The 15,730-nt window shown below is 42.3% G+C and overlaps 1 protein-coding gene across 8 annotated transcripts in view; it reads left to right on the top strand.

Moving 5' to 3' along the window:
- The window catches only part of LOC134359336 (phosphatidylinositol 3-kinase C2 domain-containing subunit gamma-like), a 285,734-nt gene that overhangs the window by 109,368 nt on the left and 160,636 nt on the right, over positions 1-15,730 (top strand). For all 8 annotated transcript variants that reach the window (XR_010021088.1, XM_063072428.1, XM_063072427.1 and 5 more), the window contains exons 14-15: positions 2,142-2,217; positions 12,160-12,293. Coding sequence is in view for 7 of the 8 variants with exons in the window: in XM_063072428.1 (XP_062928498.1) it covers positions 2,142-2,217; positions 12,160-12,293 (210 nt within the window). In the remaining variant the exon portion in view is untranslated. The remainder of the gene's footprint in view (positions 1-2,141; positions 2,218-12,159; positions 12,294-15,730) is intronic.

The raw sequence follows: 15,730 nt of genomic DNA, 5'->3' as shown, positions 1-15,730 counted from the left end.
TGGAAGATCAGAATTGTAATCCATGCATGGAGCCAAAAGAGATGGGGGAGATCTTAAATGGATTTTTTTGCATCTGTATTTACTTGGGAGATAGACACAGAATCTATAGAAGTGAGGTGAAGCAGCACAAAGGTCATGGACCATATACAGATTACAGGGGAGAAAGTGTTTGCTTTCTTGAGGCAAATTAGGGCGGATAATTCCCCAAGGCCTAACAAGGTATTCTCTCAGACCTTGTGGGAGGCAAGTGCAGAAATTGCAGGGGCCTTAGCAGATATATTTAAATGATCCTTAGTGACAGGTGAGGTACCAGATGATTGGAGGATAGCTAGTGTTGTTCCATTGTTCAGCAAAGGCCCTAAACATAAACCAGGAAATTATAGGTCAGTGAGTCTGAGATCAGTGATGTGAAAGTTATTGGAAGGTATTCCAAGGGACCAGACATATGAGTATTTTGATGGACATGGACTGATTAAGGATAGTCAGCATGGATTTGTGTGTGGTAGGTCATGTCTAACCAATCTTATAGAGTTTTCCAAGGAAGTTACTGGGAAAGTTGATGAAGGGCAGTAGAGGTTGTCTACGTGGACCTTAGCAAGGCATTTGACAAGGTCCCACATGGGAGGCTGGTCAAGAAGATTCAGTTGCTTGGCATTCAAGAGGAGTAAATTGGATTAGACATTGGTATTGTGGGAGAAGCCAGCGAGTGATAGTAGATGGTTGCCTCGCTGACTGGAGGCTTGTGATTAGTTGTGTGCCACAGGGATCGGTGTTGTGTCTTTTGTTGTTTGTCATCTATATCAATGATCTGGGTGATAATGTGGTTAACTGGATCAAGAATTTTGTGGATAACACCAAGATTGGAGGTATAGTAGACAGTGAGGAAGACTATCAGAGTTTGCACTAGGATCTGGACCAGCTGGAAAAATGGGCTGAGAAATGGCAGATGGAATTTAATGCAGAGAAGTGTGGGGTGTTGCACATTGGTAAGACCAACCATGGTAGGACATACACAGTGGTTGGTAGGGCACTGAGGAGTGTGGTGGAACAAAGAGTCCTGGGAATCAAGGTCCATGATTCATGTGAAAGTGATAGCACAGATAAACAGGGTCATAAAGAAAGCTTTTGGGTTATTGGCCTTCATAAGTCAAAGTCTTGAGTACAGGAGAAGGAATGTAATGTTGAAGTTGTATAAGACATTGATTAAGCTTAGTTTGGAGTATTGTGTGCAGTTTTGGTCACCTACCTACAGGAAAGATGTAAATAAGGTTGAAAAAATACAGAGAAATTTTACAGGATGTTACCAACATTATATTTGATGTGGCCTCTCAAATATAAGAGAAGATTGAATAGGTTAGGAATTTATTCCTTGAACATAGAAAATTGAGGGGAGATTTGATAGAGGGATACAAAACTATGAGGGGTATAGATAGGGTAAATGCAAGCAGGCTTTTTCCACTGAGGTTGGGTGAGACTACAACTAGAGGTCATGGGTTACAGATGAAAGGTGAAAAGTTTAAGAGGAACATGAGAGGAAACTTCTTCACTCAGAAGGTCGTGAGAGTGTGGAACGAGTTGCCAGTGCAAGTGGTGCAAGCAAGCTTAATGGCAACATTTAAGAGACGTTTGGGTAGATACATGGATGGCAGGGGTGTAGAGAGCTGTGGTCCATGTGTAGGTTGATGGGACTGGGCAGTTAAAAATTGTTTGGCATTGATTAGATGAGCTAAAGGAGCCTGTTTCTGTGCTGTAGCTTTCTATGATTCTATGACTCACTGCAATAATTTTGTTTGAAAGCCCAATTTAAGGTTGTAAATGAAATTTCTGCCAAAGAGAAGCAAATTCCCGGCCTGTGCTAACAGTGAGTCTCAACTGGGGCTTCAATGCATGAGTCAGAGTTCCAGGACTTATACGTCACATGAAAGTGTTTCATATCTCTGAATCATGCTCTGGTGAGAATACACTACTGGCTTAAAGCCTTACTGAATTTGCCTCCTGCCTTTGACTGAAAGAAAATTTACAGTGTAAGTCTCAGCAGCTATATTGCAAATTGCCAAGTTAAATTGCAGCACAAAATAAAATGTGGCTCTCATATATGTGATGTGTGTCCTGAAAATGACATACTCCTCTTTTCCAAACAGAGTATTGGTCCACAGCACGAAACTGTTGTGTCTTGTCCAACCTAACGCCAGCCATGCAGACACATTAATCTTACAGGTAAGCAGTATTGTATCAGGTATAATAAAACAGCATGCTGTAACATTGCCAGATAATATAATGCAACTTGTTGCTAGGCTACTAGAGTTGAAAAGGTCCTTGTCACAAAGGGATTACTGAGGTTTTCTTTCTACTTTCAGTAATGACTGCATTTTAGAGGAATGGGTAGAGCAGAAGTGCTCTTAAATGATTAAATAATAATCACGATGTATTTGAGCTGTTCCATATTTTAAATGTTGTGAAATGTCGACTGCATTGATTGATTGATGATCAGCCAAATTGCTGAGAGGCTGTTTCATTAAATACTCAGCGATGAGATAATTGAATATCGTGCAACTATAACAATTCATTAACATCTAGCTCTGTTGAAGGCAATTGAGCAGAAGCCTATATCCAGAAGCCAAAACAGGATGTGCTTGAGTTTGGTTTTGGATCATTGAAAATTGTCAATATGTTGGCTCAGTTTATCAATCCTCCCAGGACCAATAACATAGTGGACCTCCTGACAGCATCTAAAAAGGTCTGTCATAAGGAATAATTGCTGGAGTAGCAAGAGAATGGACATCTGTGACATTCTGTCCAACAATCAAGAATAAATCAACAACTCCAACAGACTGTCATGGGGACAAGTGAATCAGATGCATAACAACCAAACCGCAGAGGGTCACATAGATATTGACACCAAGTGATTGATAATGAAATCTTAGACCCCTGTGTTGCTCCATTCAGTTTCAGTACTCCTGAAGAGTTGCACAGATTATCCACACATTTCCTTCTAAAACGGGTCCAACCTCTCGGTTCATGGTATGGCTTATGGCAGCAAAAGGGTTGGGAACCCCTGTTCTAAGACAGTGGTGATGTCCCATGCAATCCAGGAAACGTCTGAATGAAAACGCAGATTATTCTGGAACGTTTTCAATATACGCCCAAATTAGCCCAATACTCAGAATATAAATGTTGGTACAGGCTCATTTTGTAAAGAACGGAAGAAAGCTGTTCAGTTCTCCAAATCTGCTGAATCATAAGCAACCTGTAGCTCATTATTTCTAGAGGGGGAGATGGTGGCAAGTCCTCAGTGTAGTAACTTTTGGCCACTTATTGATGGAAAACACAGCAGCTGCTCAGCTCAGCCTGAGGCTTGTAGAAGGAACGCTTTGATGCCATTTTTCCTATCAATTTTAAAGGGTTATAGTGGTACACCAAGAGAACAGGCCCTTTGTCACATTGAATCATACTGACCACCGGTAACCTATCCTACATCAAAACCGTTTTATTTCAATACGCGGAGAAAAAATGAGGTACGAAGGTAAACTAGCCAAGAATATAAAGGAGGATAGTAAAAGCTTCTTTAGGTATGTGAAAAGGAAAAAAATAGTTAAGACCAAAATTGGGCCCTTGAAGACAGAAACAGGTGAATTTATTATGGGGAACAAGGAAATGGCAGACGAGTTGAACAGGTACTTTAGATCTGTCTTCACTAGGGAAGACACAAACAATCTCCCAGATATAATAGTGGCCAAAGGAACTAGGGTAATGGATGAACTGAAGGAAATTTATATTAGGCAGGAAATGGTGTTGGATAGACTGTTGGGTCTGAAGGCTGATAAGTCCCCGGGACCTGATGGTCTGCATCCCAGGGTACTTAAGGAGGTGGCTTTAGAAATCGTGGACGCATTGGTAATCATTTTCCAATGTTCTATAGATTCAGGATCAGTTCCTGTGGATTGGAGGGTGGCTAATGTTGTCCCTCTCTTCAAGAAGGGAGGAAGAGAGAACGCAGGGAACTATAGACCGGTTAGCCTGACGTCGGTGGTGGGAAAGATGCTGGAGTCAATTATGAAAGTTGAAATTATGACACATCTGGACAGCAGTAACAGGATCGGTCCGAGTCAGCATGGATTTACGAAGAGGAAATCGTGCTTGACTAATCTCCTGGAATTTTTTGAGGATGTAACTATGAAAATGGACAGGGGAGAGCCAGTGGATGTAGTGTACCTGGACTTTCAGAAAGCCTTTGATAAGGTTCCACATAGGAGATTAGTGGGAAAAATTAGGGCACGTGGTATTGGGGGCAGAGTACTGACATGGATTGAAAATTGGCTGGCTGACAGAAAACAAAGAGTAGCGATTAATGGGTCCCTTTCGGAATGGCAGGCGGTGACCAGTGGGGTACCGTAGGGTTCAGTGCTGGGACCGCAGCTGTTTACAATATATATTAATGATTCGGTGAGGGAATTAGAAATAACATTAGCAAATTTGCCCATGACACAAAGCTGGGTGGCAGTGTGAAATGTGAGGAGGATGTTTTGAGAATGCAGGGTGATTTGGACAGGCTGAGTGAGTGGGTAGATGCATGGCAGATGCAGTTTAATGTGGATAAATGTAAGGTTATCCACTCTGGTGGTAAGAACAGGAAGGCAGGTTATTATCTAAACGGAGTCAAGTTAGGAAAAGGGGAAGTACAACGAGATCTAGGTGTTTCTTGTACATCAGTCACTGAAAGCAAGCATGCAGGTACAGCAGGCTGTGAAGAAAGCTAATGGCATGCTGGCCTTCATAACAAGGGGAACTGAGTATAAGAGCAAAGGGGTCCTTCTGCAACTGTACAGGGCCCTGGTGAGACCATATCTGGAGTACTGTGTGCAGTTTTGGTCTCCAAATTTGAGGAAAGACATTCTTGCTATTGAGGGAATGCAGCGTAGGTTCACAAGATTAATTTCCGGAATGGCGGGACTGTCATATATCGAAAGATTGGAGGGACTGGGCTTGTATACTCCGGAATTTAGAAGGCTGAGAGGGGATCTTATTGAAACATGTAAGATTATTAAGGGATTGGACACGCTGGAGGCAGGAAGCATATTCCCGCTGATGAGTGAATCCAGAACCAGAGGCCACGGTTTAAGAATAAGGGGTAGGCCATTTAGAACGGAGTTGAGGAAAAACTTTTTTCACCCAGAGAGTGGTGGATATATGGAATGCTCTGCCCAGAAGGATGTCGAGGCCAAGTCTTTGGATGCTTTCAAGAAAGAGATGGATAGAGCTCTTAAAGATAGCGGAATCAAAGGTTATGTGGATAAGGCAGGAACTGGATACTGATTGTGGATGATCAGCCATGATCACAGTGAATGGCGGTGCTGGCTCGAAGGGCCGAATGGCCTACTCCTGCACCTATTGTCTATTGTCTATTTGAATTCCTTGTTAATCTAGTATCTGCAGTTACTCAGTTGTTCCATTTGCATCTAACACAAAAGGCATTTGATGAAGTCCATGTCATCCATTTGAATCATCTTTCCATAGAGGCTCAAAGTCATTCCCAAACTGTACATGCACAGTCTCTATATTTTATACTAACTCCTGTATACTGTCTCCTCAAATATTGGGTACAACTCAATTCACCAGGAGTATAAAATAGGTGTGAGCAGGTTGTCCTTCCATAGTGAATTAAGCAGAGCCATAAATGTTTCATTCTCTATTGCTTATGTTAATTTTGCTTGTGGATTAAAAGTTGCTTCATGGGTTATGTTATGGAGCCAGCATGGAAATAGATCCTTCAGCCCAAATGGTTCATGCTGACCAAGATCCCCATCTAAGCTAATCTCATTTGCCAGTGTCTGGCCCACATCCCTCTAAACCTTTCATATCCATGTCAAAGTAGAGACTCAAGAGATTCTGAAGATAGCAAAAACCCAGTGCAACACATACACAGAATGCTGGCGGAAATCAGCAGGTCAGCCAGCATCCATGGAGAGGAATAAACAATTAACGTTTCATGTGCCAGTCTATACTCTTTCCCCTCCCCACACCTTCTTATTCAGGCTTCTTCCCCCTTCCTTTCCTGTCCTGTTGAAAGGCCTTGGCCCAAAGTGTGGACTGCTTATTCCCCTCCATAGATGCTGCCTCATGCGCTGAGTTTCTCCAGCATGTCTTGTGTGTTGCCATGCACCTTTAGTTCAAAGTTCAAAGAAAAATTTATTATCAGGGTACGTACATGTCACCACATATAACCCTGGGATTCTTTTTCTGCAAGCATCCTTGGAAAACCTATTGAACAATAACTGTAAACTGTAAACATGAACTACAGACTGTAAACAAACTGAGCAAATGCAATTATAAATAAATAGCAATAAATAACGAGCATGAAATAACAATATAACAGAGCCCTTAAATGAGTGTAGCTATCCCCTTTTGTTTGAGGGCCTAATGGTTGAAGGGCAGTACTGTGGCACCTGTATTTTCCACCTGATAGCAGCAGTGAGAAAAGAGCATGGCCTGGGCGGTGAGGATCTTTGATATTGGATGCTGCTTTACTATAGCAACGTTTCCTGTAGATGTGCTCAATGGTTGGAAGGGTTTTACCCATGATGCACTGTGCCAAATCCACTACCTTCTGTAGGATTTTCCACTCAAGGCCAATGGTGTTTCCAGATCAGGCCATAATGCAGCCAGTCGGCAGACTTTCCACCACATATCTATAGAAGTTTGCCAAGGTTTTCGATGACATGCCAAATTTCTGCAGACTCCTGAGGATATAGAGGCGCTGTCGTGCTTTGCTCACAATAATATTTATATGACGGGTTCAGGATGGGTCCTCTGAGATAGTGACACCCAGGAATTTAAAGTTACTGACCCTTTCCACCTCTGATCTTACAATGATTGCTGGTTCATGGACCTCTGGTTTTCCTCTTCTGAAGTCCACAATCAGTTCCGTGGTCTTATTGACATTGAATGAGAAGTTGTTGTTATTACGCCACTCAGCCAAGTTTTCAATCTCTCTCCTGTATGTTGATTCATCACCAGCTTTGATACAGCCCACAACAGTGGTGTCATCAGTAAACTTGTATATGGTGTTGGAGCTGTACTTAACCACACAGTCATAGGTGTAAAGTGAGTAGAGCAGGGGCTAAGTACACATCCCTGCAGTTCTCCTGTACTGATGGAGATTGTGGAGGAGATGTTTTTGCCAATCTGAACTGACTGACTGCAGTTTACAAGTGAGAAAATCCAGGATCCAATTGCACAAGAGGGTATTGAGTTTACTGATTAGTTTTGAGGGGATGATGGTGTTAAATCCCAAACTCTAATCGATAAAGAGTATCCAGATGTATGCATCTCTGCTGTCCAGATGTTCCAGAGTTGCGTGAAGGGCCAACAAGTTAGCATCTGCTGTAGACCTGTTGCTTCGGTAGGCAAATTGGAGCAGATGCAAGTCGCCATTCAGACAGGAACTGATATGCTTCAACACTAGCCTCTCAAAATACTTCATCACTGTGGATATAAGTGCCACTGGGCAATAGTCACTTAGACAGGTCACCACACTCTTCTTGGGCACGGGTACGATTGAAGCCTGCTTGAAGCAGATGGGTACCACACACTACCGGAGTGAGAGGTTGACAACATCTGTGAACACACCAGCCAGTTGGTCAGTTCAGGTCTTCAGTACTCGGCAAAGTTCTCCATCTGGACTGGGTGCTTTCCCTGGATTCACTCTCTCGAAGGCAGCCCACACATCATCTTCAGATACTGAGACCAAAGGATCACTGGGCAACATGGGGGTGCACAATGCTTCCTCCCTGTTCTGGTGGTCAAAGCAAACATAGAAGGCATTGAGCTCATCTGAAAGCGAAGCTCTGCTGTCCCCTATGTCGCAAGATTTAACTTTGTAGGAGATTATAGCATTGAAAGCTTGCCACAGCTGTCGAGCATCCCTCGTTGATTCCAGTCTAGACCAGCATCTCCACTTCGCCCATGATTTCATACTTGCACCTCTTGTAGTATTCTTGACCTCCAGACTTGAATGCCACTCTGCTGGCTCTCAGCAGTTTTTGCATTTCATTGTTCATCCAAGGCTTCTGATTGGGGAAAACCCTGAATGATTTCATGTGGGCACACTCATCCACAACTGTTTTAATAAAGTCTCTAATGACCCTGGTGTAGTCATTCAGGTTCTCAGATGAGTTCTTGAACATGGCCCAGTCCACTGACCCAAGGCAATCCTGGAACCATTCCTCAGCCTCCTGTGACCTCCTCTTAGCTGTCTTGATCTCTGGAGCCTTGCTCCTTAGGCTCTGTCTGTATGCAGGTAGCAGGAGTACAGGCAAATGATCCGACTTGCCAAAATGGGGTCTTGGGAAGGAATGATGGGCATTCCCTATCATAGTGTAGCAGTGGTCTAGTGTGCTGGGACCTCTGGTGCAACAGGTTACGTGCTGGTGATAATTGGGCAGGGTTTTCTTCATATAGGCCTGGTTAATGTTGCCAACTATAATTTGAAATGCATCGGGATGTGCCGTTTCTTGTTCACAGACAGCATCACGCAGTTTCACAAGTGCTTGCTTATAGTCGGCCGCTGGCGGTATGTAAACTGCGGTCCGGATCACGGACGAGAACTCTCGAAGCAAGTGGGATGTTCTACATTTAATCATTAGTTGTTCTGCATCAGGGGAATAAGATGTTGACATAACCCAAACATCCATGCATCAACAAAAATTGACTAAAAAGCATACACTGCCACCTCTTTTCTTACCAGAATTAGAGGTTCAATCCATTCTGAAAATTGCAAAACCTTCTGGTCGGATAGCTGCGTCTGGTGTGTTCGCTGTTAACCAAGTCTCAATGCAACAAACAAGAGAGATCAACCTCATCAGCTTCTGATACAGCAGCCTTGCCCTGAAATAGTCACCAACAAGATGCTCGAAAGAGGAGGCCTCATCCCCTGCACTCCGGCCTGGTTTGAATCCCACCTCTCCTGCCACGGTTTCGGCCATGGCCATAGTGTTGATGCTTAAAGGTGCCGCGCTTAATTGCTCCGCATCTAACCGTCGAACGTGAGATCTGAAAATCATTGAAGTAGTTTCGTAGCCCGTCGTTCAGAGAAAATGTATGTGCTGCTGATTGCAGTGAAAGTAGTTCGAAAGGAGTATATTTAAGGGGAAAACTGGTACGATTTCCTGCAGCCCACAGAGAGCCACCAATGCACACCACTGCCATCCTGACAACTAGCATTTTTCAATGTTGTAAATATACCTGCCACGACCGCTTCCCCTAGCAGCTTGTTTCATATGTCTTTTCTACCTAACGCCATGTGGGTGAGACTAGGTATGAACACCGGACAAACAGCATGGTGCTGAAGCAAGTAAAGACACTGCCTCACAGCCCCAGTAAGCCAGGTTCAATCGCATCTTCTGGTGTAAACACAAAATAATTTGCAGATGCTGGGGTCAAAGCAACGCTCACAACACGCTGGAGGAACTCAGCAGGTCAGGCAGCATCCGTGGAATCGATCAGTCAACGTTTCGGGCCGGATCTCTTCGTCAGGACTGAAGAGGGAGGGGGCAGGCGTCCTATAAAGAAGGTGGTGGGGGGAGGGTGGGAAGGAGAAGGCTGGTAGGTTCCAGGTGAAAAATGAGTAAGGGGAAAGATAAAGGGGTGGGGGAGGGGAAGCAGGGAGGGAATAGGCAGGAAAGGTGAAGAAGGAATAGAGGAAAGCACAATGGGTAGTAGAAGGAGGCGGAACCATAAGGGAGGTGGTAGGCAGCTGGGGGAGGAGGAAGAGTAAAACTGGGATAGGGGAAGAGAGGGGAAGGGAATTACCAGAAATTGGAGAATTCAATGTTCATACCAAGGGGCTGGAGACTACCCTGACGATATATGAGGTGTTGCTTCTTGTGTTCTCTGTGTGGAGTTTGTATGTTCTCCCTTTGACCTCCCGGGTTTCCTCAGGGTGCTCCAGTTTCCACCCCTCTTCCAAAACCGTGCAAGTTGATCAGCTTAATCAGCTGCTGTGAACTGTATGGAGGAGAGTGGTTAAAAGATGGGAGGAATGTGAGAGAATAAAATCGGATTAGTGTAACTGGGTGATTGATGTTCAACATCGACTCACTGGTCTGAAGAGTTTGCCTCCATGTCTTTGACTGTATGATGAAGAAATATTCCCTGTCATATGCTATTTTGTCCTATTTTGCTATTGAGTCATACTTTACCTGCAGCTATTTCTTTACTTAATCTGATGTTGACTGAGCATTTCAATTTTAACATCAATGTTAATCCATTGTGAATCAGAATATGGCTGAGACAGTGATAGATAGCAGGAATTGTCCTGCATTGTGCCAACACGTAAGTGAGTTTCTTTCTCCAGGAACCTCTTAATCAATCTTACTTACTATAATTATTGTTCTCAGCCATTGTAAAAGAATGATGCAACAATAATACTTTTAAAAAAACAAGGTAAATTCCTGGTGATGGACCAAAGTTATGTGTTATGTCTTGCTGAAATATCTACTTAATTTATGGGTTAATTCTTGGATTAGGTGAGAGATTTCTGAATATAATAGATGGAAATGTCAATTAGTGTTTCCAGTCTCAGCATCCACAATACCAGGAGCTTCAATATGGGATTCATTCTCTTGTCCTATGTTGTATCATTGACCCTTCACTAATCTACACATACAATCAAGGCTTCAATACAAGAGGGGAGATTGCACCTGTAAAAACTACACTCACAAGCAGTTAATGCTAGCTGAAGACAGAAATGCAAATGTAGTCTGGTGCCTCTCGCAGATGAATGAGTGGTCAGTTTTGTAGCAGTACACCTACAATATTTTAATTAACTAGCAACCAGCTGGCCCTGTTCAAATGTTAATGAAGTTGATTGGATTGAGAACACTTCTGTAGTTAAATTCCTATTCAGCAAAGACATTACAATTCCAATTTGCAAAACAATTCAATATCTTGGCTATGCTCTCAAAGTTTAATGAAGAGAGCACAAAGGCACATTGTAATCAGTGGACTTTTCAACATGATGGGAGACATAGCCCATGATTCAAATAGCAGGTGTAATGGAGTGTGTGTGTGTGTGTTTGTGTTCAAGCAATGTAAGTGTTCCTTTGGTTTTTCACTGGGATTGTAATTATAACCACAAACTGGAAATTAGGCAGCTGACTTAAAGGAAAATATAATATATCCTCAGATGTATGCCTTCAAACTTGGAAACCTGTTAAAAGATTTGAGATACACAGAATCATGGAAGGAGTACATAAAGCAGAGATAGGTTTGTTAGTTCCATTGATTCATAAATCAGAAACTAGTGTCTGCACTCTTAAACATAGCACCAGATGAGAGGAGTTTAAAATACAGTGTTATCAAAAACTGATGTGATGTTGATTCCAGTATTCATCAAGCTATCAAAAGTCCAAAGTTAATTTATTACCAAAGTATATGTCACCATATACAACCATGAGATTAATTTTCTTGCAGACATTCACAGTAGGACAGAGATATACAATAGAATTAATAAAAAACTACACCAAAACCATGACTGACAAACAACCAATGTACAAAAGAATATTGTACAAAACAGTTTGTAGAAAACTGTGAAAATTTTTAAAATAAATAACACTGAGAACATGAGCTGTAGAGTCCTTGAAAACCAGTTCATAGGTTATGGAATCACTTCAGAGTGGAGGTGAGTGAAGTTCAGGAACTTAATGGTTGAAGGGTAATAACTGCTCCTAAAACCTGGTGGTGTGGGATCTGAGGCTCTTGTATCTCCTTCCCAACGTCAGCAATGAGAAGAGAGCATGGCCTGGATGCTGGAGGTCCTTGATGATGGATGCTGCTATCGAGTTCCCTGTAGGTGTGCTCAAAGCTGCAGTTATTGGATTATTGAGAAAGAACAATTAAAAGAATACGTACATAAAGCAGAAACGTGGAAATTTTAAAGGAGAAAGAGGCCACTGTTGTGTAAATCAGCCTCCACTTCCCTTTATGCATCTTTAAGTGCTTCATGCAACGAATACCTGAAATGACTGATAGTTCTGTACACATTTGAACACCTAGTAATTTATTTTTCGGATCTATTTTGTTAGCATTCAATTTAAAGACTATTTGCTATTGATTTAGGAAAACAGTGACAAGTAAACTATGTCCAACTCGTTTTATTCACAGATAGATTTCCCAGACACTCACCGAGTCAAGTTTTCTCGGCCTGTTCCTGCGACGTGCAGCCAGTATGTCAATGATCTAGATGAAGTGTCCAGAAAACAGTTGGCAGATATCCAGCAAAAACATTCCTTTCTTTTGTAAGTCCTTCCCATGTGTGAGGAGCACCCTTTTGGTATAAGTTTGGAAACTGAATTGAATGGCTTAACCATGACGTGTTTGCTGTGATGCTCTTTCAAACATTGAAAATTAAAGGACACAGAGTGTTGGGGAACAGAGAGAGAGACACGTGGGCTTAAAATTAGAAAAAAAGACTTTTCTATGAAGGTTTTATAGATAAAGGACTGGCCAATAAAATCTTGATTTTAAAAATATATGAGCAAAGAGCTTAGAATATTTTTCTTTAAATCAGTAACTATACCACAAAAGTAACAGAATTTCATGATCTCAGATAAGATGACAAACACTTTGCAAACATGCACAGCAGATTCAATAAAATTACAGCAGAAATAATGGCACTGGGCAAAGATGAGGTAATGGACAGATTTTTACCCAACCTGGGTACAAAAGATTTATTTAAGTCATGCAACATAAATGCAGAACTTCACAAGTAAAGGATTGCTGGAATGGAAGTCCAAGCCAAGATATGTGGACAGTAATTGCCACAGGAAATTGTTAGATGTGGGCTGATATGTCAAGGAAGTTAACTGAGAAAGAAAATATTGCCCATATCAAATACCAGTTAATCAGCACTTGATGAAAGAAAGAATGCAAGATAGTGAAAATCATTATCATATGTCTTAGCAAATATGTATTTGGACACCATGTAATCATAATTCTGAGCACTATAGTTCAAATTAAATCTGCACACCATCGTCAGTATTATGTAACTTAAATCAGAGCTACTAGGGTGTAACTTATAATATTATTCGTGATGTGCTTACCAATGCCTCCAAATAATTAAGAGCAGCTTTTGTTCCAAGTTTTAGCTCATAGTCCATCTTAGAAGTAAGATATACCAGCTCCATATAAGACCATAAGACAAAGGAGCAGAAGTCGGCCATTCAGCCCATCGAGTCTGCTTCGCCATTTTATCATGAGCTGATCCACTCTCCCATTTAGTCCCATTCCCCTGCCTTTTCACCATAACCTTTGATGCCCTGGCTATTCAGATACCTATCAATCTCTGCCTTAAATACACCCAATGACTTGGCCTCCACTGCCACCCGTGGCAACAAATTCCATAGATTCACCACACTCTGGCTAAAATTGTTTGACCAGCACTTATTGGCAGGGCTAAAATCGTTCACATTCTGTCCAACAGTGTGATCCTGTAATCACCTCACTTGACGGATTCAGGGCTACATCTTCAAAACATCACTCCACAGGGTGGATTCAAGGTGTATTTAATTTCAGCAAAATGTTCCAACCATGGAACATAAAAAATGGAAGAGTATTGATCCCTGAATTTTCTCCACCAATCAGCAAGCCCACTGATGATCTTTCACATCAAGTCCACATCACTGGTAGGTCCTGATAGACCTTTGGAATCGCTTGGCACCCAAAAGCTTTTTGATTTCACCCTCATGAGAAGTCAGCAACTGGTTTTCATAATCCCCTGGAGAATCGTCAATACATTTCTCTTTATTTCAGTCTTGTCCTGAGATTATGCTCCTTAGCTCAAGACTTTCCAAGCTGAACGAAGTATATAACTTGTCAATTCCTGTTAGAATTTTATACATTACAATAAGACAATGCCCTTCTCTGGACTGTGTCAGTCTCTACCATTTGGCTGGGTTCATCAGCTGCATGGAGAGGGGAGGTGGCTGAGAGGACAACAGCTCCCTCTCTATGTTGTACAGCTCTGGCTCATGTGCTGGCCTTTATATCACATAGTCAGCTGGAACACAACATCTGTGGTCGACCTCAGCCAATCGAGGGCCTCAAGGAGGGACAGGATGTATCTACCTTGTCATTCTATCAGAGCACAGGCTTGCCTGAATACATTCAGCAATTTCTTCTTTCTCTATAACAGACAGCCATGCTTGTGTCCAGATGAATATCGTCATTTGAATCCACTGATTTTCAGGTTAGATTGCACCATGCTGGGAAGTCCAGCAGGTAATCCCAGCCCTGAATAGTGATGGGACATGTGGTTTCCATGATAGGTATGCATCAGTTGACCCGTACATAATGACACAATTATGTATTATTGTTTCTTTCAACAAGTTATAATTAAAATTGATTTTATTTTCCAGAGTAATATGGCTGTTTCAGAGTAATTTTCTATAATTGTAGAACTTCATCTCCACACTTTCTGGGAGTGAGTCGACCTTCCCCACTTCCCATGATTTACATCGGGTAGAAAAGGTTGATGTCAACCTCCTTTTGTAACAGTGTGGAGAAAGTTGGACCATCCATTCCTGGTTGTGACCATCTTAGGATAGCCTGGTGTCCCAGTGCAACCGTCTCCTGGGACAGACCATCCACGTGGACGTTCACAGGGCCTTTGACATGACCTTGCATGGTAGGCTGGTCTGGATGGTCTGCGCACATGGGATTCAAAGTTAGCTGGACAATTGTGTGAAGCTGGCTTAGTAGAAAGAAGCAAAGGGCGGTAGTGAAAGGTTATTTTTCAGACTAAAGGCCCATGGCCGGTGGTAGGCAGAAGGGATAATGCTGAGTTCTCTGTTACTTCTCATATACTGTATATTAATGATAACGAAGATAATGCTAGGAGCTGAGAGATGACAGGATAGAGGTTTATAAAATTATGAGAGTCATAAATAAGCTAGATTGCCAGAAACTTTCCCATGACAAGTTTGTCCACAACAACAGGAAAAAAGTTTAATGTGAGAGGGATATGGTTCAAACAGGATCTGAAAGATAACCTTTTCACACAAAGAGTAGCTATTGAGCTGCAAAAGAAGGTCATGGTGCAACAAAATTTAAGAGGCATCTGGACAGGTACTTTAATCAGCAAGGCACAGAGGGACGTGGAATTAATGCAGGTATGGGATTAGTATAGACAGGGACGCTGCAGTGGTCCAAAAGACTTGTTTCTATGTTGTATGACTCTTTGCCCTATCAGTAAGTCAATAGCAACTTCCTCCTTCAAGCTCCCCACAGTGGCTCTGCACTAAACCAATAGCACCCACACCCATATCCCACCATCGCCACTCTGACTGAACTTCAATCTGGAGGTGACTGTGCTGTCGATCATTTCCAAGAACAACGTGGTCCAAATTCTCCAAAAAAAGAGTTTCACTCGGTGTTCCATCATTCGATGTAATTACAATAGGGGCACAAGCGAATTCCTACCAGGAAGCATTCAGTTTCTTTCCTGAACTTTGATGAACAAACCCAGAAATCATGGAGACACAAAACACTGCAGAAGCTGGAATCTGGAAAAAATAAAGCAGACTGCTACAAGAAGTCAAAGGGTCAAGCAGCTGCTGAGGAGTGAAAGGGGTGATCAGTATTCTGAGTCAAAATGAAAATATAGAGGAAGGATAGCCACAATGTACAAGCGAGAGGGAGAGGTAGACACTGGAGGTGATAGATGGAACTGGATGAA

Source organism: Mobula hypostoma, chromosome 20 (genome assembly GCF_963921235.1).
Source record: "Mobula hypostoma chromosome 20, sMobHyp1.1, whole genome shotgun sequence".
In the NCBI taxonomy this organism is placed as follows: domain Eukaryota; kingdom Metazoa; phylum Chordata; class Chondrichthyes; order Myliobatiformes; family Myliobatidae; genus Mobula; species Mobula hypostoma.
The sequence above is the reverse complement of the archived record's forward strand: the minus strand, read 5'-3'. Positions and strand labels throughout refer to the sequence as shown.